This window comes from Magallana gigas, chromosome 7, assembly GCF_963853765.1.
Source record: "Magallana gigas chromosome 7, xbMagGiga1.1, whole genome shotgun sequence".
NCBI lineage: Eukaryota > Metazoa > Mollusca > Bivalvia > Ostreida > Ostreidae > Magallana > Magallana gigas.
This window is the reverse complement of record NC_088859.1, coordinates 11,389,079-11,413,509: the sequence shown is the minus strand read 5'-3', so window position 1 is coordinate 11,413,509 and position 24,431 is coordinate 11,389,079. Positions and strand designations below refer to the sequence as shown.

The window sequence follows — 24,431 nt, the reverse complement described above, 5'->3', positions numbered from 1 at the left end:
CATGTTTTTGCAATGTATTTAGACCAAACTGCTCTCAGGATTGGACAATATCTATGTAACTCATCTTTAACCAACGACCTGTTTGAGAAAAAAATATTGGAAGAGGCCAATATTTGTTCTAACCAACACCATAGGTCACAAAATGTTTTCCTTTGTTCAAATTCTGATAATGACAATTCCCCATTGTTTCTTAAATATACAAGCAACACATGCATGAAACTCTACTCTAACTAGGAGGTGATGATTAATGACCATTGCTGAGTCAAGGTATCGGAGGATGCAATGTTGCAGTTGTTCACAAATGCCATTAATTAAATTAAACCGTGTGAAATGTTAAATGACAGGATAGGCGATGAATCTGATCCCAATGTAGCAGATTAGCGACAGAAAAGATTAATATTGAATTTCTGCTGGGGAGGGAAATTTGGGCTTGATCGGTGTTGACAGGTAATGTAAACAAACTGCAAATTTTAAAGTGCATTACACAGTAACAACAATTTAATGCTATGAACCAGTTTACACATGTTTTGGATATCAATTAGGTTTGTCTCTTAAAATGATGTTTAACTTTTAAATGGGAGGGGGAGGGGGTGGCGACTCTTAGTTTTAAAGTAAATAGCTTTGGTATTGGCATAATCTATTCCTTAACAATAGTAAGAGCAGTGCTGTGCATGCATGTCTAAGGAATTTTCTGTGTGTTTAGACATAGATTAAATTAATCAAACTTGAAAAATCGGTCACTTTGTCGTATATATTTTTTCATATGATTTTTCTTTTAACATAAAAAAGCTTCTAAAAGCAATAAAAAAAATTCAATCACAATCTAAGAAAATGAAAAAAAGAAAAATTTTAAAATTTGAGGCCAAATTTTTTGAGGTGGCCAAATTAGGGGCCAGGCCAAAATTTGATGCCAGGCCAAAATTTGGGGCCAGGCCAATTTTGAGGCCAAAAGTGAGGCCAGGCCAACTTTGAAGCCAGGCCAGGCCAATGGGGCCAGGCCAGGCCAGGTTTTTGAGTATGCCGCCTCTAACAGATATGATAATTTTCCTGAAATTATTGCTTAAATTTGGCATGGAAATTGATTAATTCAAAAAAAATCATTCAAATGTTTAAAGTTCGAACTATTATTTAGTTGTGATTTCAATACAGGATGAAGTTGAACACATGTAGTGACTATAAAATTAATATCTAAGTCAGGGGTTAAAAAACCTTGATTTACTGAAGGCTTTAAATGCCAGTACATAAATACGACAGCAAATGTAAAAAATGTTACATAATTTTGGAGTAATCAAATTATAACGCAATTGAAAAAAAATGTCATCCTTCGAAAACGTTTTAGACAAAAAGACATACATTAAATGGCTCAATACATATAAAAGTAACAAAAAGTATGGGGTCACATCTCACAAAATTGAGATATGACACGAAATACACTAATTTTAGGAAAAATTTCAAGTTAATTCCTTTCTTGATTCCTGTAAAATATATGCTTAATATGCCAAAATACCCGGTATATTGATTGAAATATCAAAATGTTGTTAAAAAATGTTTTTCAGAGCACCATGAATATATCGTAATGCATAAACTATATAGAAGTTTAGTCTGCGCTGAAAATTAGGAGGCTAAAGTAATTAAAATTATGTGTGTTGGGTTTTCATAGTTTGAAAGTTATTTATAGTTTAATAAAAGTGAAATCTTTTTTGGTGAAAACCAGAATTTTGGCCTATTATGGGTCTAGACTTCTTTTTGATATCTATATTTAACAATGCCAAATAAATCATAGTTAATCAAATTGTTAAAAGAAAATTATATATTTATACAGAGTTTAGTAAGGGACTTTATTTTGTGGCGGAATTTTCAAGAAGAAAATGAACATTTTCCATAACTCAATAGTTTGAGAGTACTGTTATATTCCCCCTCACTACGTTCGTCCGAATATAAAACAATAAAGTGCTAAATGAATAAACCCAACGAGTACTACAGAGGTACGCTGCTCGCTAGCGTTATTTTATTTACACAAAACACATATTAAACAACCATCTGCCAGCCAAAAATCAACACTTTCCATATCATCTGCATCCATTTTAACTTAAATCGCTACTAGCGAGCGAGCTTAGAGTGCCACGCCACCGCATGGTCCTACTATTTATATTACCTGATCACGTGACCCGAAATCCCATTCGAGTACGTATGAAAGTTATTCACCATAACTGTAATATATCAACGTAGCTCAGTGAGATAAGCGGAGGCCTGTAGACTATCCTTATCGATTGAGAAGGTGTTCGAATCATAAACGCCGTTTTATTTTTAATTTCCGTGGTTTAAAGTAAATCAATTTAATCTTTTATTAGACTATTTTGAAAAAAAATATTTTATACCCTTTAGATAACAATCAACATTTCGTAATGTTCATGTTTTGTACAAACAATGTTGCATAAAAATGGCGCCAACACAGATATGAGATCATGATGTTAATGTTTAAAAAAAACTACTAAAACAAACGAGATAAATGTATATTTGTCAATTTGTCAGATAATGCTGTTCTTTATCATACATGTATTGATGCACACTTTTAAATGTATTTTTAAAAAATGTACGTAACTATGCCATTTCAATATTCTAGGCATTGTACGCTCATGTCCTTTTTAATATTTTAATAAACTTGGCCAAAGGCGTAAAAATTGGTGATTAATATTCATTGTCTTTTTGCTGTAATATTCTGTCACAGGACCTAAGTGACTCCACTTTTGAAATTTAAGGATCAGTTTGATTATAAAAGGTGGACGTGTCACAACCTCTGAGAGGGGAAATTAAAAGTAAGAATTGGGAACGTTTATTGAAAAAGACGAGCCTCTATAATAAATAAGAAAACCTTTAAAAACACAACAATTTCAAGTTAATAAATTCGAAGTAAAACTAAATACGTACATATTTTGACGGAGAGAATGGTGTAATTTGACGTTCCTCAACGTTTTTCAAACAACGGAAAGAGTGGTAACAAAGAAGCTCGGTTTGAATTCCTAACGTCCTGTGGATTGTTCAAACTATAAAGGCTTCAGCGAATTTCAATTACACGTGGCCAAGTCTGATTTGAGAGACTGTGTACAAAGACCATATTTTCTGTTCTACAGTTTTTCTGAATACTGGATGAAAAATCGTGTTTGAAAAAAATGGAAACCAACAGAAATCATGATACCAGCTGTGGTTTCCTTTACATGTATTTGGAAACCCTTAATATGATGAAGCAGATGGCTTCAGAAAAGTGTACATACATGTATATAGTTGTTTGCGTATTAAAGCAAGAAATCAAGCTGTTTTCTGGCATCTCTTTCTCTCTCCCTCTTTCTTTGTCTCCCCTCCTTCTTCCAATTCCTATCTCTTTCTCCGTCTTTTCCATCCACTGAACTATCTTTCTCTCTTCATTAACGAAAAACCCAATTCAAACATCAAGAGAAAAATACTTGTAAATGGAGTTGAACCTGCGTTCAACTGTTCTAGTACATGTATTTTTCAATAAAAATATTGTAAAAACTGTAGCGAGTCGGTAAGCGTGAGACATTCACAATCTAAATGCATGTTTGACATCTGAACGTGGTGGGTTTTTTTCGGTTTTAATTTATTTCATATTTAAGTGAATATTTTCCGAGTCATCAATGACCACAATAATCTATGCAGATCGGCTGTCTTTGAACTTAATGATGGTAAAATGTCTTCCCGACAATTTTAATTAACCATACTGACCATAATTTATCGTACACCCATTTGTATGTCATTTTTTTTTTCTTTTCATTATATATTTCATTGAAAACCACCTATTTAAAAAGAATGGTAAAAAAGTAACCCCTCGGCCGATTTTGAAAAGATATGGATTGATAAATTCAGAATTTCTCTAGTTTTTATTGCATTATCATTAAATATTTTTCCAACCATCTGTTCCTGAGATTTTATATTAACAATCCAAAGTAAGATTTTTTTGGCTTGCATATTGCAAAGGATATATAGTAAAGCTCTTTAAAAAACTGTTAGTGTTGTGTTTAAAATATCAAATTTTACAAATGCGTTGTCAAAAAACTGTTTCAATGTATGTCAAAAAGTGCAAATAGATTCTGCTTAAATCAACATAAAACTCTTTCAAATCTGACAAAAAAATAACGCCAGGCAACTTTTTAAAAGATAAGTCTTGTTTTCAATAAAATATATAGGTAAAAAAGAAGAAATTTACATACTTTTGGCGCGTGAGTGTAGGTCGTGAGAGGTTTTGATAAAAAAGTAAAAAATAATGGATGCATTTTTAATTATAATTGATTTTTCAATGAATATAACTCATATGTGCGGATGTTTTTCATACAACATATATTATACATTGTATCATTCACTTTTCTATCCCTCAAACAGTTATACACTCAATGTTTTGTAAATAGGAAACGGGACCACTATCTGAACATGTATATACAGATTAATGTACTTTTATCTCATTTTATTACAAATCATGTACCAATAACAAAATAATTTACTTATTATTTTCTTAACTATAATAATTTGGGCAAATTGGGACTGGGGCTACATGTCCAAAGATAACTAACGATCGTTGCTCTTCTGATATACATGTACGTGTTAGTTTTCTATGTAAACGGGTTTTTTTTGTCTCTAAAGAAACTATAGACCTTGGAGAACGACCGTGAAGCACTCCTTGTACACAAGCCCCTCCCCTCTCTCTCTCTGTGTCTGTCTCTCTCTCAAATGTATTAGGTGACTGGGAAAAATAGTTATAAACAAGTCGATCTACCTAAGTATGTCTTAATTAAGATACTATGTATAGCCTATGAACTTACAACTTATCATTAACCCAAAAGGACTATTTCTGATTTATAAGCCATCAGTTTTTAACTAGTCAAACTTACGTCTCTTTATAAAACGTGTAGGCCTATAGTCCACCCATAACCGTATACATTTGTGTTACTATCTTCGAAAAGCTTGTAAAATACAGAAAAACAAAACTTATTTTGTAGAGGAAAGTATCATTCATTATTATTTACAGTCGCTACCTTCATATCCCGCATGAATTAATAAAGAAAACATTTTATTGTTTAAATGTATAGGTTAAAGTTAATTAAGTATTACTAACCAAAACACTAATGTCCATGTCAATCGCATCTTCTCGGGCCTTTCCGGCAAGCATGGAAAAACACCTCGAATGTATTACCTAGGCGTCCATGACAAATCCCCTTTTTGTAAAACTTGATATAAGTAGAACACATTTTATGATCTGTTGAGATGTGAGCTATACTTCATTAAAAAAACGATATGCACTAAAAATAACACAGAGGCGACATACAAGACTGTCTAGCCGATACTTATATTTTAATGGGAAGCGACTCCATTTTGTATAAAATTCTAACATCAGGACTGAGGTGATGTTAATACATTCGAGGTGTTTTCCGAGCTTGCCGGAAAGGCCCGAGAAGTTGCGATTGACGTCCATGTATATCAATTGTGGCTGTCGATATCCATTCGGCATATCTCGGACGATTCCGTAGCCTTCGTCAACCATGTGATAGAAATCGACCGGGAAGTGCCAGGCGGAAGATCGCTTTTTTGTATTTTTTTTTCATTTTCACAAGATAATACAACATGACTTTCTTAAATAGCCATGTTTTAACAACCTACTTTCTTAAAACCAGAAAGGAGACCAGTACCCGGATATTCATAGGATCTCGTTCATTGAACCACAGAATTCATACATAAAACAAAGACAAGATAGTTTCTGTTCACCTTGATAAATTTATTTATAACATACTCCGAATACACCATCGAGCAACATTACAATGATGAAACAAATAAAAATTAAAACACAACGAAGCCGTATCGAACACACTGACCGGCGGAATGCCTGATAGATTCTATAGAGTTTAGGATCATTCTAACAAATCTATATAAAATGGAAGACAAATGCAACAGACTCCACGTTTCAACAATAAAATATTTGATTCTTTTGAGCACGTATATTTCCAAGTCAATGCTAGTAAAGAGCGGTCGACTGTCCAATAGTTGGCTGACTGATACGATGATGAAACTTGTATAAAATCTAACACCACCCATCCAGAGTAATGGATACACAGGCTGTCAAGCCCGTCAGGAAATAGCTGACATTTACTTAGATATCTATTAAAACAGAGTTAATGACAAAGAGAGAAAATACAAAATAGAAATGTATATACATCTATTTTCTTTTTTATACTTTTTTAGTAATGCTTGACATTTATCAGCATCGAGTATTTGCACAATTAAAAATCTATTGAAACATACTGTTTTTAATGTTGCGACAAGTGACAAGAGATAAAGTTTATATCAACAATGGTAATATCACAGAAAAAAACTGATATTCAATCCTCGATGATGTCACCTCTATTTTTAGCACAAGTACAGATGACGTCAGCAATATAGCACCACGTGTTTTCGACATGATCTGATTGGAGAATACTGTACTGTAACATGAGTACATAAAACAGATCCAGGAACTTTTCTCTCTTTTAACTTGCTATGGCTTTAATCATTCCTCCATTGATACTGGAATGATTTCCTTGATGCCATCAGGTAGTTGTCAGTATATAAACACTTACTGATCACATGCAGCACCTGACACAAAAGTTTATAAAGATATTGCAAGACATAGATTAACAAAAAAATTAATCATTACTATGCCAAAGTTCCAGAGGATAAAAATCATTTAATGACAATATCAGAATTGTCTAGTTACAAAAAAACTTCTTTATATGACTTTTTTAAAACTTATACTAGTAATGAAACGAACGTAAATAAACTTCCTTTACATAGCAAGCTGTTGATCAATGGACATTTTTATGGCTCTGTCTTAAAGTTGACTTTAGTTTCATATTGGTTGAGAGCGTCTCGCGACTTTTTTCATCTGATATGGCATAAACTGCTAGGCCAACACAGCATATGCATCAATTTTAATAATGAAAACTCACATTAGTTAAAGTTATACAAGTAAGTTATTCAGCAGGAAATACTCACACTAATGCCGTGTCCGTTGATAAGTTTTTCTGATTGCCTCTCAGAAGTCGAAGTCCCAGCCTGATGTCTCGTCGGGAGGGACATCGGAACTCTTTGGGTAGCTGTCGAAGTTACTGTAGTCGTTTGGTCCTTTAACCTGCAAATGGCGGGAAATAATAAGGCACTGACAATCTCGGACTAGAATTGAATACAAAAAAAACCCCGATACAATTGAGCAAAAACGTGTTACAGTTTATAAAAAGCTCACTTGAGGAATGATTGGGGGAACCAGTTTTCTATGTAAGAGACCGTCCCAGTCAAAGCCCTGGAACCACCTGCAACAAAACCACAACATTGTAATACACGGTGAAAAACAGCCACACTCGTTGATTATATGCCTCATTTTATTTAATTTGAATATAACTGTCTAAGATACATGTATATTGTCTCAACCCTCGATCCGGACTCCGCATTTGTCTCTCCTCCCTTGTGGGAGATGATCGTATACTATATTGACCGTGGTTTGATTGAGTATGAATTGATTTGACGATAAATATGACAAGTAATAGCTTTCCAAAAAGCTTGCCTGACTAAACAAAATTATTCAATGGAAGCATACATGTATCAATTAGGCTATCTTATCAGAAATTAATTTTAATTTTTGCTGCTGATCATAAATCTATAAATGGAACATGCAAATTTAAGACGAAATGTTAGTCTTTTCTTCGATCTAGAACATGTACATATATATATATATATATATCACACTTGAAATTCATTTATTTTATTAACTCAATTTTTTAGGAATGCACACTTATCATTTAAGTACATGTAAGTTTAAGAGCTGGAGAGTAAATAGTCGTTTTTTTTCAAATTGTATTTGTTATATTAATTGCAAAATCAACTGAAAGGCATTTTTTTAAACTTCCAACCTGATGAAATATGAGAGGGTATACAAACACGTATTGTTTTTTAATGTGTGTGGGCAGCTTCATTAAAATCATCTTGACGAGCAATTAAAAAGGGTGAATTCTCAAATTCATGAAAAAAAAACCCCTAACTGTAACTTCAATTCAATTAGAATTCCTTATTTGCAGAACTTTTCATTATTGCTTGCTCCTACAAAAGTGGAGGGGGGGGGATTAATCCATGATATTTCCATTTATTCTATAAAGTAAAGAAAGTGCAAGCTTTCAAAAAAGAGGGGAGAGGAAGCAGCCTCCCTCACCCCAACCCCCGATGCTACGTGCCTGTGATGTAAACACATGGTGGGCTCTGGGGTATTTGCATGATCCCAACAGACTCGTCAACTAATCGACGCACAAAAACAATGAATGAGACATTTTGGCGCGAAATCCTGCTTTACCGTTCACGCAACGAATGAACTCATCCATTGGCAGAGATCCATGGGGTAGGGTTAGATGAATTTTTGACATTTGTTTTGTAACAGCTACATATATGTACATTATACTTTGGATCGGATGTTTTGGAAGAAATGTATCGAATTAAGAAACACCTTGATTAGTAATTTTTAAATGTGGTAATGTACATTTAGTAAGACATGCGAGTTATGTTCTCTTTTCAAGATTAATGAAATCGCCCAACTAAACGAAAATGGGGTCACACCCCGCTTTGGCGATTTAGTTCCTCCAGTAAACATTCCAGCTGTATAAATATTTATTTGTTTTAATCCAAACTGATGACTCTCTTGTAATAATGATAATCCAACACCAATTATTTCTTACATTGTACCGTAATAGACAATATGTTACAACCTGTTGCGGTGACCCCCTCCCCTTTCACCGTTCAAATATGGTGGAATGTTAATCTATTATTAAAGCAGGATTACACACGTGCTCTGCATGGTGACCGTCCCTATTACTTGAAAACTCTTGCTCGCTGTTGTTATTACATGCCATATAACATTTTCATCAATTGTGAATGTAAATGCTGACATCTTAAACATGCATCGGTTAATCTTTTTTGTGAAATATCATGATACTGCTTGTCCCATTGTCTGCTCTGTTTCGGAGATTGCAACTTTTAAACCTTAGATATGCCTGACGTCATGACGTCAGGCAATAAAACACTCACTTATTTTTTCGGATGTCGATGATTCCGTTTTTACCGTATCCCAGTCTTTCGGCTGGGTTGTCTCGACACAACTTTTTGATGAGGGAGGCGGCGTTCTTTCCTATCCTCCGTGGGAATTCTATTACATCTATACCTTTCAGGATAATGTTATATGTTTTCATTGGATCAGATCCCGAAAATGGCGGACTGAAAAATAGATAACCACAAAATAAGGTACAATGTTTGCGTATCTGTTCACAGCTACAGACTCGTACCTCCACGACAAAAAGAGCTACTTAAAAAGGGAGTTTCACAAAAATTTTACATGTAATGTAGACTAATTTGAATTGTTACTGTGAGTAAACGATTTATCTGTACCCAAATTACGTTCAATGTGATGTAAACTAAAAAATACACTTACTTAATCTAGTACAAACATCACTATAATAATCATCAACAGCTTATGAAATCGAACCAGCAAACTGTTCACAATATATTACAATAAGACCAGGTGTTAATATAGATCGAGTGACAAGCAGAATTCCTGCAAATTCAAGCAATAATTTAGAAAACAACAATTTAGCTGTTACATAAAAAGTAATGACAAAGCAGTTTCAATTTTTTTCAACAACATATTTCACATAAAAATGCAATCTTCAATACAATGTGTTTTTGACCTGTAATTTATGAAGTCAAAAAGGGGAAAAAAATCATAATAAATTTCAAAAACCCATATAAAACAAGTGGTTGATTTACATCAACCTTACTTAACTTCTAAAGAGACCAATATTGCAAAACGAATGAGAAACTACGCTTGGAGATAATCTGTGTTTCTTGGAATTGAAATTTTGCCCAGAACAGTGATTAATGATAGAAAGACGTCAAAGTAATAAAGATTTCCAGGGGAATATAGAAGACAAATAGTCTAAAGACACGTCAAAAGTTCCCATCTCGTGAATGTTTCACCGAATAAACTCTCTAGGTCTAGATTTTGTTTCTTCACCCGTCAAAGAATTGCGCAACCATCTGATAGAAACCAAAATTACTTGTAAAATGGCATGTCAATATTGACAATTGTGCCATTAATCATTTAGCTGTGCCTTTTTCCTTTGAACTTCTAGGCATCTGCAGATATTTCATTTCACATTATTGCACATATCAGGATGCAAACTAAAACAAGGGATACATCGAAAACGTGCTCCTTCGATCGGGCGTCATGAAAGGTTGCCCAAGGATGAAATACAACTATAAAAGGCAACCGTTAATTGAACTTATTGATTAAATGGGAAAGGGGCGGACATTAAACCAAATGATGATATTAATCAAATTGTAGGGCTCATTCGTACATGCGCTTGATTCCTAATGACTCCATAGAGCGTGAACCAAGCTAGAAATCCGAGAGAGAGCTTAACAATGTCCATTAAAGTCACTCTTTGTTTGACAATCTCTTATCTCCTCTTCGTATACGCTTACAAATGTTTATTCATTAGCAGAATAATAAAACATGTTGAAGGCTTTTCTTTCCTAGGTGCATTTCCTGCAATGCAACGAATTCCCAACGGTAAGCTCCGATTTCAAATAGAGTCACCGCCGCTAAATATATACAAAATCGCCCTTACGCATCATTCCTAGATAAATCGGTTCAAAAATTGTAGCATTACACGCAATACTGCTATACTTCACTCTAATTCTAGATTTGTATGGTAGTAAATGAAATGTCAAATGCCTTAAACTCGGTCGACCTTCACAAATAGAGTCGAAAGTAAAACTACTACAAGTATTTAAAGGATGCTGACCATAACCAGGTACACTCTGCCTGTCGATTGCACAGTATAACCTTAAACAATAGACTCCCTCCCCCACTCTGGCGTCTGTCATGTCTCTGAAGAGTATATAGACTATCTACACCTGTATACAGTAAAAACGTTTAAAAGGAACACGCTTATGATATGAATTGATGCTTACAGCGAAGTGAGTTTCATTCACCGCGACTTTATGACATGCTGCAAACTTGACTTGACAGATATAACGAATTACGCTTACAACGAAGTAAAATTGCCCGTCACTGGGACTTCGTTATAAGCGTGTTTTGTAAATGACACCTCACCTGCCCGTTAGGAGCTCAAACATGAGGATGCCCAGGGACCAGTAATCTGCTGCCCTGTCGTGTCCCTTGTTTAGGATGATTTCTGGAGCCACATATTCCGGCGTCCCACAGAAAGTCCAAGTCTTTCGGCCGTGTCCGATCTTTTTGGCAAATCCAAAGTCAACCTATCAAACACACCACATTTTCTTTCAGCAAACAATGTCATTTAACTTAAGATGGCTCCACTGAGATATCGTAAAGGAGTGACATTACACGTTTTTACAATTTTACTGAGATTGTCTGTAAACAGAAAAATATAACTCTGCAATAATTTTTTTATAGCGTGAGCTTTCATCTATTCTTACAAGTTTGACGTAGCCATTCTGGTCCAGTAGTAAGTTTTCAGGTTTGAGGTCCCTGTAAATGATTCCTCTGTCGTGGAGATACTTAAAAGCCTCCAGAACACACGCCACACAGAAGCGCCCTGTAATGTCATCAAAACTGCCCCTGTCCCTGAGAATGGTCCACAGCTCTCCCCCAAGACACGCCTCCATCAACATGTACACGTATTTCTTGTCTTTAAAAGTCTTGTATAATCTAAAAAACAAAACAAGCATACTAAGTACACAATCACCGGTGAAAAGATATTGCTTTCGTTTCGTGATAATATTCGTAAATATTCGCAAGATAAAAGGTAATAACAAATGGTAAAAAAATTTCACTGCAAATTTATTTGTCATAGTCAGTCTGCTCTTATTTTGATCTTTCCATCCTATTTAGAGTCCTAAAAATGAGTTTAAGAGGCCAAAAGCTCACTAATTTTGTAGCACTTACAAAAAATCCCAGTCATTTGCAAAGTCTAAGACAAACAAGAGATACTAAATAGGAAAAAAATCAATCCCCTCTGTGAGAGTAAAAATACAATAAGACACCGGACAAATAATGACAAGCACTTATTATCTCCACTGGACCTCTATCAAATGATCAAATTTGAGAATCACAATTTGGCGAAACGTCTATCACAAGAGTTATACTAAACGAGCAAATTAAAGTTGAGGATCTGCTGAAGTCTATTATAAGATCCTTACCAAATGAACAAAGTAGAGAAGAGAATCTCTGCTCGCCTTTATTACGCTCTACGGCCCCAATTTTCGAAACTAAAAGAGTGCTCTGGAAGTTTTAATGGAAGTTTGAAGTTACAATTCCGGGCCTACGAAGCGTGATATTACAGGAGTAAGATGTCATCTAGCTAGCAAATTATCTCCCTTGAACAGCAAATGCTCCGGTAAAATTTTTTCTAAATCTAATCAAACTTGGGACGTCCATATTCAGGCGTAAGATCTCCAATCAATAGTGTGAACAAACGCTGAGGAATACACATCTGACAACCATTGCCTCTCTGATATCAAACACTTGTTGCTTCCATTTACGGAGAGAGCCATTTTCTCTCTGTGCTGGTTTCCGAGAACAATACATGTACTATATTATTTTTGATAAAGTTGCACAGGCACACGAAATAAGTTGACATGTGCATTGGTTTGGTCTGTATCTGGTATTTCGATCATACAGTGTTCATTGCTCAGTGCGTTGATTCGGGCTTAATGATAGATTTGATCACCGCAACCGTATTTGATCACATCATGATATTCAAAGAATTATTTCTCTTATTCCATAAATTAATCATATCTGGAAAGACTGTATGCAGTATGATATATTTATCCTTTGTTGGACGCCAAAAACCTGTTGTCCTAAAAAACCCATTGTATATTATCATTACTAGTTTTTCATTGAAAGTGAGGATTGAATTAAGACACATTTTGCAAGGTGTTAGCCAAACACCAAAAATAAACCTGGTATACCCCTAAATGCCTCTAAGCAATATCACATGCGATATATTTATAGTTGTGATCTAGTACCTTGCGATAAATTGAGACCTGGATTCCATCATAATCTTTTTCTCGGAATATATATGCTCTTGCTGTTGAGTATCCACAATATGCTTCTTCTTAAGGCACTTTAATGCAAACGTTTTGGACCGTGCATGTGAAATTTGCGTCTGAAATAAAAAATATCTATCCAGGAAAAACTTCTCCATTTCTGTTCACATTCCATCACAGTCTTAGATGAATTCTTAGAGCTTTAAGCAAATTTTGACCATTATACGAAGCCTTTGGTCGGCAATCTTGGACTTACCAGTTCTACACGGCCGAACCCACCCATCCCCAGGGTGGCGATGATCTCCAGATCCTTCAGCTGGATGTTGGCGAACTCCTTGTCCGGTTTATCCCGGACCGGGGACAGCAGAACGTCCGAGCCATTACCCCCACTAGTTCTAGGAATAAGATCAAGAAGATTTAAGGCATCACTCAGCTAAACCAGCATTTATTATTGTTTCTTTAACAGTGGTTAATAAACACTTCAATATTACTAGAAGTGGTTTCAATGAAACACAACGGAGAAAACCCGAGGGGAAATGTATAAGAACCACAGTATTGTCTTGAACAGTATTATTGCAGACTCCCAGAGTAATATGAACTAAATGAATGTCTACAATCAGAGAGGACAAAGTGTGATGGAATAGCGGGTCATTGCATCAGTGTCTATAACAGATAAATAAATAATTTGTATTTTTTTTCAGTTCAATAGCGTATCACATCTTACACAGAAGTATACATAAGTAATGGCAGTAATAATCAAGCATCTCTCTAAATGTAGTTTATGAGTACTGTAGTTGATGAGTACCAAGTCGATTATGAACACTTTAAAGAGACAAATAATTTTATCGGTCTATCAGCCCGTATCTTAAATGCTATCAACAAATAGATAACGTTGTTAGATCTCACACCCGATAATTACCTCTGAGCGCCTCTTGCCTCGTCGCCATAATCTTTCTCTCGCAATTCGTTCAGATCTCCAATCAGAGCATTAAAATGGCTGAAAAAGACGCAAGAAATGTAGCAACTGTCACGCTCTCTGATACAAAACGAGACATTAAAACACTTTTGAAGGTTATGTCTGACACGGGGGCCGCTTGTGGAATGATGGGGCCATGAAACACGACGAACTCTTTTACCAGGGGATAAGGCTCAGAGAGCTTACGCACAAGATTACAAGAAAAACCAACAAATTATAATATCAGTGTAATTCATTGCTGTTGTTTGTGTTTTTATCAATACAAAAAGGAAGCCTTTCAGTACTATGTATTAGGATTTTTTTGGTCAAATACTCAACATTTTTGGTTATTAGATTTTTTTTGTAATTAATACCAATCGCATTGCCTACAGTTTTTTTTTTTAGTTTTTTATGTATTCATCATGCAAATCTTTATTTAAGATATACGTTTTAAAAAATATATTTATTATCAATTCATAAACAAACAAAAAAGAAAATTAGAACAGAGTTTCATTAAGAACATGACCTTCACTGATTAACTTTCTATGTTCTATGTGTCGGGAAACGTTTAAACAATCATATACACTTAGAGTTATTTTATCTTTCTATTCTTACCAAGACAACATTTACCACTTAGCAGTAATTGCTTAACTATTTCAGTATTTTCAAAATTCTACTACAATAACTTATCAATCTCGCATTCATTTATTTTAGGTATCCTTGGAATATTTTGGATCCATACAACATTGTATTAGGGTTGTATGACCGTCTGATAAGGGAGACAACTACCACATGAAAAAAGTGACTCATTTTTTTTTAATGTAAAATTTTGGTCAAATTATTCTACATGTGATTTGTTAAATATTTGTATTTTTTAATTTTTATTCACATTTCGAATATTATTTACACACAGCAGTTAACTTCCGCCATGTATCGCCTCTGTGAGGCACTGAGTAGTATACTCACTCTCTGTCCACGGTCAGACACTCCACTCCCGGGGGTAGCGCTATCACATTCGCTGTCCTCCGGTCCTCACTAAAATGCAGAATAAAATATTCTAAATTCCTAAAAACAAACTGTTCTCCGAAAACAATATCTGTTTCGAGTATCGAAGGAGAAATTCAGTCATGCCATGTGTGATATGATTAAATAGTAACGTGAAAACGTTTGCGTCGGGGAAACTCAAACAGTTCAAAAAAAGAAACATAATACTCTATTAATGGTTTATTTTGGATTCACTTTACATCTGCAATTAATGCGAGTGCCTGTTTAGATATTGCAATATTTCATTTTGTCATAAGTAGCCTCACTTTTCAGTAATGGATACATTAGATAACAACTAATGAGATGGATAATTTGAGTTTAATTAATGTACACTGTACACTGTACAGTTAAATAAAATTAAACGGGACCCTGTCAGCCTAGTGTCAATCTATACCGTTTGGGCCGTTTATTGTACGGGAGGGGGTAGGAGTTTCATTATTCTGAATAAACAATAATATAGCATTCCAGATAACATGACCTTCTAACCATCCACACAATGGAATACTGGCAATCAGTGAGCATATTCAGGGATCGGGTCGATATATCGGAGGGATTCTTTACTTGTCTGTAAGAAGTGTTGTAAGTTTAATAAATATTGTCTGCATCGCCACTCCAGAGAGAACACGGTGTCAGGATTTTGACACAGAATCACGGCCTCATTACTAGCTGATCTAGTTCAATGAACTTTATTACCCCCAATCAAGAAGTTGGGAGTTGCTGCCACAACATTGGGAGTAAACCAAAATCAATGGCCAATCTAGAAGATAAGTAAGATATTGGAATCTCTTTTAAATACATTTATATCTAATATGAAGCAACGGGTGGGTGGCTTTTTTTATAGCCATGATGTTGAGGTATGTCAATATCTGCCCCTATCAAAAACGATGCTGCGTGCCTGATATACAAAGTCTAAAGACCCATACATAAACTTTGTACCTGAGAAGAGATTTTTCGCCAAAGTAGTCTCCCCTGTTAAGTCTCCTTATTTCCACTGGGTTGTCTACCCCTGTTACCTTTTGAGTTACCTTGACCTATGAACAAATTAAAAAGAAATCTTAAAAAAAAATAACTCTTTTATACTTTATGATTTATATATTTAATACTACTATTATAGTTAATATCTGTTCATAAAAAGTATCCATTTAAAACAGATGAAAATGGTTGCTCACTTTGACAAGGCTTTCAATGCACTTTATCTGCCAAACTCTTCCGTCAGTTGCAAATTATTTTATTTTGTTAATCATTCTAATTTACAAAATTGATTGAGACGACATACATTGTGATTACATCGTATACAACAAACACATAAGTTCTTCTCAAGAACAAATAGGTACATAAACATGTATTCTACTGTACCTCGCCTTTGTTAATGATGAAAAACGTGTCGCCCGTCTCACCCTCTCGTATAATGTAATCGTTCTCGGGGAAAAAGTCCTACAAAGTGACACTCCATCAGGAACATTGTAAATTGAATATATTTATTTATAAGTTTGTTCAATCAAGGAAAGAAAACAATTTTGCTGAAGTTGAGGATACAGTTTTAAAAGCACTAATACGTCCAAGTTTTGTTACATAAACATAATGGGATGTAATGTCAATGAATCATTCACAAACATTACTGGTATATTTTCTATTAATATTATCACTTAGAAGTATAACTTCATTTAATAATTTCCGAAAACTGATATACATGTATTATATTGATCACAAACAAATCCATCAGCATGAATCGTGCATGATATTTTATTCAAATAGTCTTTTAAATGAAAGACATACAATGGTAATATATAATCTTGATAATCTTGATATAGTAAAAACAATCTCGTAAGATCGTTGGTTTGCACAGAAGTTAATGGTTCGTGTAATACCTACCACTTCTAAGCAGTCTGCGATTCTGGCGAGTTTGTCTGTTGGTAAATTCTTTAATAATGGAACACTGTTCAAAAAACCCAAAAGATATATAATAAAAATATAAAAACAAGATTCACCGACTCGATATAGTCATAGAAGAGGAAAACTGTATTATTTGCTACTACAAAAAAAGTATGTTTTGAGCTCCTTAACTCTATTATTTGTTTAAGATAAAATTTACTTTCGTGTAGTTTTAAATTATACTGTAACAGCCCCCACCCAGAAAAAACATTAAAAAAAGGGACCCTTGCGATTTTAGTAGAACATCGCTACATGCATAGAAAACAAGAGAAAACATCCAATTCAGTAATGGTCGCCAACTGTAGACTCAGCATAAACTAGCCTATAAATTATTTACGGGGGGATTCAATGAAATCAGAGATGTATCTAATTGTAATAGACTTCCGAGAGGGATCAATGGCGGACGCTGACCTCCTAACAATGCTCGTGTCCACTTGAGTGTCAGTCTCCGTGACAGGTCGGAGTGGAGGGGGTCCTTAATCTTACAAAGTACTAACTATGTGTATCGCTCACTTCGCAGGGAGTTATTCAAATGACCTTCGGAGATACACGTGAATAGCAATAGCTAAACTAATTTCTATAAAAATCATGAAAGAAAATTGAATTTTTTATTGACTACAATTATCGGTTTAGGATTTTTAGAAACATGGGTGTTTATGGTCAGTTATAGAATATTTTACTATACATGTACTACAAAAAAGGTTCTAAATAAAAGTACATGTATACAAAAATATCCAACTAAATTAAAAATTCTGTAGCTTAGATATTTAGATTTTTATTGACTGTATAAAACACAATGGCTAGATTAATCATTAATAAATGATTAATTCATTGTATCTCATAGGTAACCACCCAGTCTCCTGGGTAAGAAATCGGCACAATACATTCCATGTAATCTATATTTTTTAGCGCTCTTTCATCGCGTATTTCAAATATACATTCATCTAATTCCATGTTCAAAAATTCAGATGTTAAATTCTTTTTTATTATTTATGCAATATTGAACTATTCTTTATCAATTGAAGCCCTATCTGCATGTCTAAAATATTCAGATGTTGGCACTTCTCTATTATTTGTGGCATATCTAATTATTTTTAATCAATTATTAGCCCTATCTGCTGAATATAAAATACAGATGTTAATACTTTTCTATTATTTGTGCAATATTGAACTATTTTTCATCAATTATAAGCCCTCTCTGCTGTATATAATATAAAATGACCTTCTGAGGTCAATTGTTAGCTGCCTGCTGTATTTAAAGACCTTCTGAGGTCAATTGTTGACCCGATCTGCTGTACATAAGGACCTTCTGAGGGCAATTGTTAAACCTATCTTCTGTATATAAGGACCTTCTGAAGTCAACTGTTAACATATTAGCTGTATATAGGGACCTTCTGTGGCCAACTGTTAGCATTATCTGCTGTATATAAGAACCTTCTGAAGTCAATCATGAGCCCTATTTGCTTTATATAGGGACCTTCTGAGCTCAACTGCTAGCCCTATCTGCTGTATATAAGGACCTTCTAAAGTAAATTGGTAACCCTATTTGCTGTATATAAGGACCTTTCTGAGGTCAACTGTCAGCCCTATTTGATGTATATAAGGACCTTCTGAGGTCAAATGTTAGCTCATTTGCTGTGTATAAGGACCGTCTGAAGTCAATTGTTGGCCCTATCATCTGTATTTAAGGACCTTCTAAAGTAAATTGGTAACCCTATTTGCTGTATATAAGGACCTTCTGATGTCAACTGTTAGCCCTATTTGCTGTATATAAGAACCTTCTGATGTCAATTGTTGGCTCTATCTGCTGTATATAAGGACCTTCTGAGGTCAACTGTTAGCTCATCTGCTGTGTATAAGGACCGTCTGAAGTCAATTGTTAGCCCTATCTTCTCTGTATAAGGACCTTCTGAATTGTTGGCATTATTTTTTCTATATAAGGACCTTTTGAGATTAACTACTAACCCCTTTCTGTTGTATATAATAAGGACCTTTTGAGGTCAATTGTGAGCCCTATTTGCTGTATATTAGGACCTTCTGAGATCTATTTTTAGCCATATATGCTGTATATAAGGACCTTCTGAGGAAGCGTATATTCTCCTCCTGTCGCTGTAGACCCGTCTTCATCATGATCGTCTGGAACACTCGGCGGTCCAGGACCCACACACACACATCGCTGAGGGCTGAAACAGACGAAAGGGACCACACCTATTAAAACCACCACGCAAAGTCAGACGACAACAAAATCAGTCGAGCTACAGATTTCCTAGACCTAATGTTACAACAGGACAGGGTGAGGGTGAGGTATCACTGACAAATGGGAATATTAAATACTTTGGTGTTCGATTTAACTAAAGTGACTATCGAAATAACATATGGAAATACCACAACACTGAGCAGTATTTACATTTTATACATTACATAAAAATGAGATGCAAAATATGATATCTTAAACTTAAGACAAACTAACCGGTATGCTATGTAGATGCATAATCAATATCCTGAAAACAGACAACTCGAGTTTAATTAAGGAGGCGGTGGAAATAAAAAGAAATCTTCTGTATTTCTGTCTAGTAATGAACAAATAAGATTAGAGACGCAGGTCCAGATATATAATTACATGTATAAAACCCCTAATGAGCAGATGCGACCTATACACGAAAAAAGTTGTCACGTGTTGCAGAGTTGAAAAGTTGTCACGTGTTGCAGCGTTTTCAATGCAATGTGCATGGTAAGTACGAGTTGAGTAATCTCTATAATATTGGCAGATGATATTGAACATGAACAAAAACAGTTAAATCAAAGAATCAATTCTTAGGAATTGAATTTTCGTAATAATTTGTTGCCAAATGCCACCCCCCTACACCACGTATTTAGAAATCAGATAATACATGTATAAAAAATCATTTACTATGAAATTTAATTCTTTTGTTGGAATTATCGTTAACATTACACTTGTACATATATATTTTTACATTCATTGGGGATTTACTTCTTATTTCTTAAAAAACGATAGTCTATGAACAAAACTAAATCCAAAATCATTTATTATTAAGAGTGCAACATGCAACAAAGAATAACCAACAGATAAATATAATTAACCATTACTGAAATACAGATAGTCTGGTTTATTATTTCCTTGTTTAATTAAATGAGCAAATTTAATGGTTGTTAGATAATCATGTGTAACTATAGCAACATTGACATCGAAGGACTGAAAGGACTGAGGGTAGACATTTACTAATATCTGCATGTTTCATCTCTTCAACATTCCGAATGTTAATACAATTTATTATTTCAAATGTATTTTTACTCACTGTATGAATGCTTGTAATTCTAGGGAGATATGAATTCAGATAGATGAAAATATAAAGAGTAAAATTCATTTTTTGGTAGTTCGTACGGACAATGGAGGAAGAGATCGAAACAAAAAAATAACCTCTCGTCAGGACCGACTCATGTTATGTACACGCCTACCATTTTGGCTGCCTGAATTATCTTAGAATTTATTTTGTTGTTTAATTTTTAAGTATATAAATTCCATTCTATATATCAATTTGTATTTATGAAAATTAATATTTTTATCTAATCAAATTCAAAGGATATTAACACAAATGCATCATTCAATCCTACCCGTCCAACATGAAAGATTAACTAATTCTAATTAACGCTGAGGAAGTAGTCAGGTTACAGAACTTGTCAAGGAATGTAAGCATAGGATTGTGTAGTCTGGCAGAATGTAGCAATGTAACCTGACACTTCCGCGGAGATCGCGAAAGACACCGCGCGAGACAGTGTATAAATACAAATAGTATAGACTGCAGTTTTATCGATAACAGGGGACGTACAAAGTTGAAACAGCGTTCAGCGTTTGATGAGACGGAAACTGAACATCGGGGACAGTGAGTTAAACAATGAAAGAACAATTATCATTTAAAGTCAGAAAATGGCGTATTGAGTAGGCATCTTATATAGTTTCCTGAGATGTTTGATACCATCCTACATAGTAGTAGCTTCTATGGGGTTTATGGTTAACTACAATGTAAATATTGTACATATATTTATAGCACCACTAAAGATATGGTAAGAAGGGAGTTTCCAGTTCTCGAATCAGTTCTGAACTACTAGCGCCATTGCTGAATTTTTCGCTTGCCCTCTTGACTTGCTGACTAATGGTATCTTACTGGCTTTCAAAATACCAATAGTTGTTATGGGTTTTGCGGATCTATTTTCTAAAATTGAAATTTTCTACGCAACTTGAAAAACTAATTCGCCTCTTACCAACTAATACCAGTAACTGAAACACTAAACTGGAAAAGGGCAAACAAAGTTTTACGCGTTTTTTATAAAAGATGATCTAGAGTGTATATGCTAAATGTTATGGTCATTATCTGCCATCAGATATTTCCATCGATAGCTTGGGTCTTCCGGGTGTCAGGAAACATTTAAATCACCAATAAGCAGTAAGAATCAATAAATAAGTACATGTATTTAATGTACCCAACATACGTCATTATGGGTCATCTGATTGACCATTTTGAAAAGCAAAAGTAAAATGTTAGAATTGAATAACAGAATAGTACATAGTAACTTTTGTTTAGGTGGGGATAATCATTTATATCGTCTTATAACGAGATAATGGATATTAAGGTTCAACTAATGAACCAGACAATGACACGTGGTTTATACGTCTATATAATAGTGTTTTTGTAAACAACTCTGCTAGCATGGTCTCAGTAAATTTTATAATAAAATACATGTTCATGATGCATCAATATTGGTTTAATAGTTACGATCGTATTTCTGATGAGTTTGGTTTAACGTGTTTTGCTATGAATTATGGCTTTAGGTAACAAATATACCAAACACTATACACAGTCCGGCTAATTATAATATTCGGATCGGTTACGGTACCTTTGACAGATGCAGTCCTGGTACAGTTGTATAGAATGGCCAGCTCTCCAAAAGCCTTCCCAGCATTCATCTTCCCAAGGACCTTGTTGTTTTTAAGGACTTCCAGCTCTCCGTCTGCAGGCAAATACATTCAATGTCAGTGAAACACACATCAATTGTCATCAAAAATATCAAAAATTGGCTCATACAGGTAGTTCATGATTCAAAGTATGGTACCATAGTATATTGTATGTAATGAGTTTTGTTCCTACAAATGATGTTGTTGTTGTTGTTGTTGTTGTTGTATGAAATAAAACTAAGAACGTCCAGAATATATTTCTTGTTGTCGATGAGTTTATTGAAACACGATGTACAATACAGAACGAAAATACGTTAGGAAAATTAAAGTACAACAATTTCCTCAGCCTTCGGAGGATAATGTTTGAATGTGGCGATTGCTTTGGGAAAACGCGGGATTAAAAGAGCGAAAAAGACGACCTCCTAGAGAAATATTACTCTAAAAACAATACATGTAACGACAGTGGCATAGAAAAAATTGATTCCAGTATCTTATTGTATACGGTGTGCTGTAGTTGTTGCGAATCTTTGGGGAAGGAAACAAAGAACATAGAGATTAATTGGTTCAGGTTGAGATTGTCAATTTCTTGTTTCATGGAGTGATGAAGAATTGGTACGACGGAAGGACAGAAATGACTTTACAGAGAGAGAGAGAGAGAGAGAGAGAGAGAGAGAGAGAGAGAGAGAGAGAGAGAGAGAGAGATTTTGGGAGAGTGGTGATGGAGTTTTTGAAATAGTCTTAATTATTTTGCTATAATATTAGTAGTCAAAGTCACGTTTAAGATTATTTAGAGGATGTTTCGCCATTCTATGGACCCAGTTTGTGGAACCACAGTATAATTGTGAATAAGATTAAAACTTAATTTAGTTAGCTTGCTGAAGTCGCCTACATCTGATTAAATACACAACACCTGTTAAAAAATAATTATCTCTTCTCGATGCAGTGTTCTAAAAAGGTAGAAGCTTTAACAGGCGAGAGATTAGCTTGATCCGATACAGGATATTTATGGCAACATCAACTGAACAGATTAGTTGCAATTCAAACGACTTCTTTGAAATGATTCAAAAATCCTTTTAAAAATCTGTATTAAAAATATCGATTGCTCCGAAATGAATAAAATCAGATGGTATTTCTTTTTTGGAGTAAGATGTGATGCCTAGATCATTAACGTGACGTACGTTATAATCTTGTCAAATTGTGTGGGGCTAAATTAAGGTTCAAAGACGGCGTATGGCAAAACGCCGGGGTTTAGAACGCCGTCTAAAATAATTAAAAAAGGAGTAATAAATATAATCAGCCGATATCAAATGTGACGAGGTCGATTAATCGGGTTGTCCGGGGTCTGAATAAAGAGAATGTAATTAAATGTTAAAAAAAAAGAAAGCTTGTAATATTGCATTAGCTCTCATGCAGCTACGCGCAGTCATCTTGTGTTAATTCTTAATTGATACATGTATTTTTTGCTCACAAAGAACTGGTATACACAAGACACTAATACTGACGTTCATCGTAAGGAGTTTGTTTGCTCTAACAATAAAAGAACATAAAAAAAACCAGAATCATCTAAACTATAAAAATTATTTGTTTGTATGCTAGTACGTGTTTTTAATTTTGAGATTTGTTTGTTTGTGTTTACCCAAAATAATCGTCCTGGTCCAACTTACAACAGATATCGTGTGTTTGTGACTAATTTTATAATGTTTCTGTTTTGTGGTACGGATTGTCAATGCATTTTTACATCTGTGTCTGTTGACATCCGGGTACTTACCTGCCGATACATACACGTGCTGGCCGGCATCACCTTCCCTGATTATGTAATTTCCCTGATTGATCCGTTTCTCATACATACAGTCCACGATCTCTCGAACCTGGGTGGAGTCCAGGTTCTTCAAGAAATCGTTGCCTAAAATTGCATCTTTTATCAATTGTTTTGACCTGGAAAGTAGGAATTGAAAGGTGTTTCACAAGAATTTTACAAAGAATTTCATTGTATTAAGTTCTAAAAGACCATTCAGTCTTTGACCCTACTATCTAATGACAAAGGCAAAATGACGGCAAAAACAGTTGTATGTAAAAAAGGATGACTTTTGCAATGCAAATTTTGCATACTTAGAATAAAGCATTTGAAGCTTACTATAAATAGCAAAGATATCAAATGTAAACATAGATGATGTAGATGAAACCAGGTGATAGCGATCAATATTGACCAACGGATTGTCGAAGCTCTCGGGTATTAACAACAATTCTCCTTATTAATTTATTGACAGGTAGGGCGGCAGAGAGAGTTACGTAACTCTATTTTAGAATTTCTCTTGACGACAGATTTTTCAGTCCAAATTTTTTAGTCCAAATTGTAGAAAACGATTTTTAACCATACGTCAAGTAGAAAACCAAGATAGATCTAGCGGTTATTCTGGG

At 34.6% G+C, this 24,431-nt stretch overlaps 1 protein-coding gene across 3 annotated transcripts in view; it reads right to left on the bottom strand.

Moving 5' to 3' along the window:
- Positions 1 to 5,761: 5,761 nt before the first annotated feature.
- LOC105345094 (cGMP-dependent protein kinase 1) overlaps positions 5,762 to 24,431 on the bottom strand; it is a 41,587-nt gene continuing 22,917 nt past the window's right edge. For all 3 annotated transcript variants that reach the window (XM_011453115.4, XM_011453118.4, XM_011453117.4), the window contains exons 3-18: positions 23,782 to 23,948; positions 21,956 to 22,069; positions 19,119 to 19,224; positions 16,982 to 17,045; positions 16,466 to 16,543; positions 16,046 to 16,140; positions 15,032 to 15,100; positions 14,030 to 14,107; positions 13,367 to 13,505; positions 13,090 to 13,229; positions 11,539 to 11,770; positions 11,195 to 11,358; positions 9,109 to 9,294; positions 7,283 to 7,349; positions 7,036 to 7,171; positions 5,762 to 6,636 (exon numbers count right to left, since the gene is read on the bottom strand). In XM_011453115.4, coding sequence (XP_011451417.3) covers positions 7,076 to 7,171; positions 7,283 to 7,349; positions 9,109 to 9,294; positions 11,195 to 11,358; positions 11,539 to 11,770; positions 13,090 to 13,229; positions 13,367 to 13,505; positions 14,030 to 14,107; positions 15,032 to 15,100; positions 16,046 to 16,140; positions 16,466 to 16,543; positions 16,982 to 17,045; positions 19,119 to 19,224; positions 21,956 to 22,069; positions 23,782 to 23,948 — 1,795 coding nt within the window. In that variant the 3' untranslated portion in view covers positions 5,762 to 6,636; positions 7,036 to 7,075. The remainder of the gene's footprint in view (positions 6,637 to 7,035; positions 7,172 to 7,282; positions 7,350 to 9,108; positions 9,295 to 11,194; positions 11,359 to 11,538; positions 11,771 to 13,089; positions 13,230 to 13,366; positions 13,506 to 14,029; positions 14,108 to 15,031; positions 15,101 to 16,045; positions 16,141 to 16,465; positions 16,544 to 16,981; positions 17,046 to 19,118; positions 19,225 to 21,955; positions 22,070 to 23,781; positions 23,949 to 24,431) is intronic.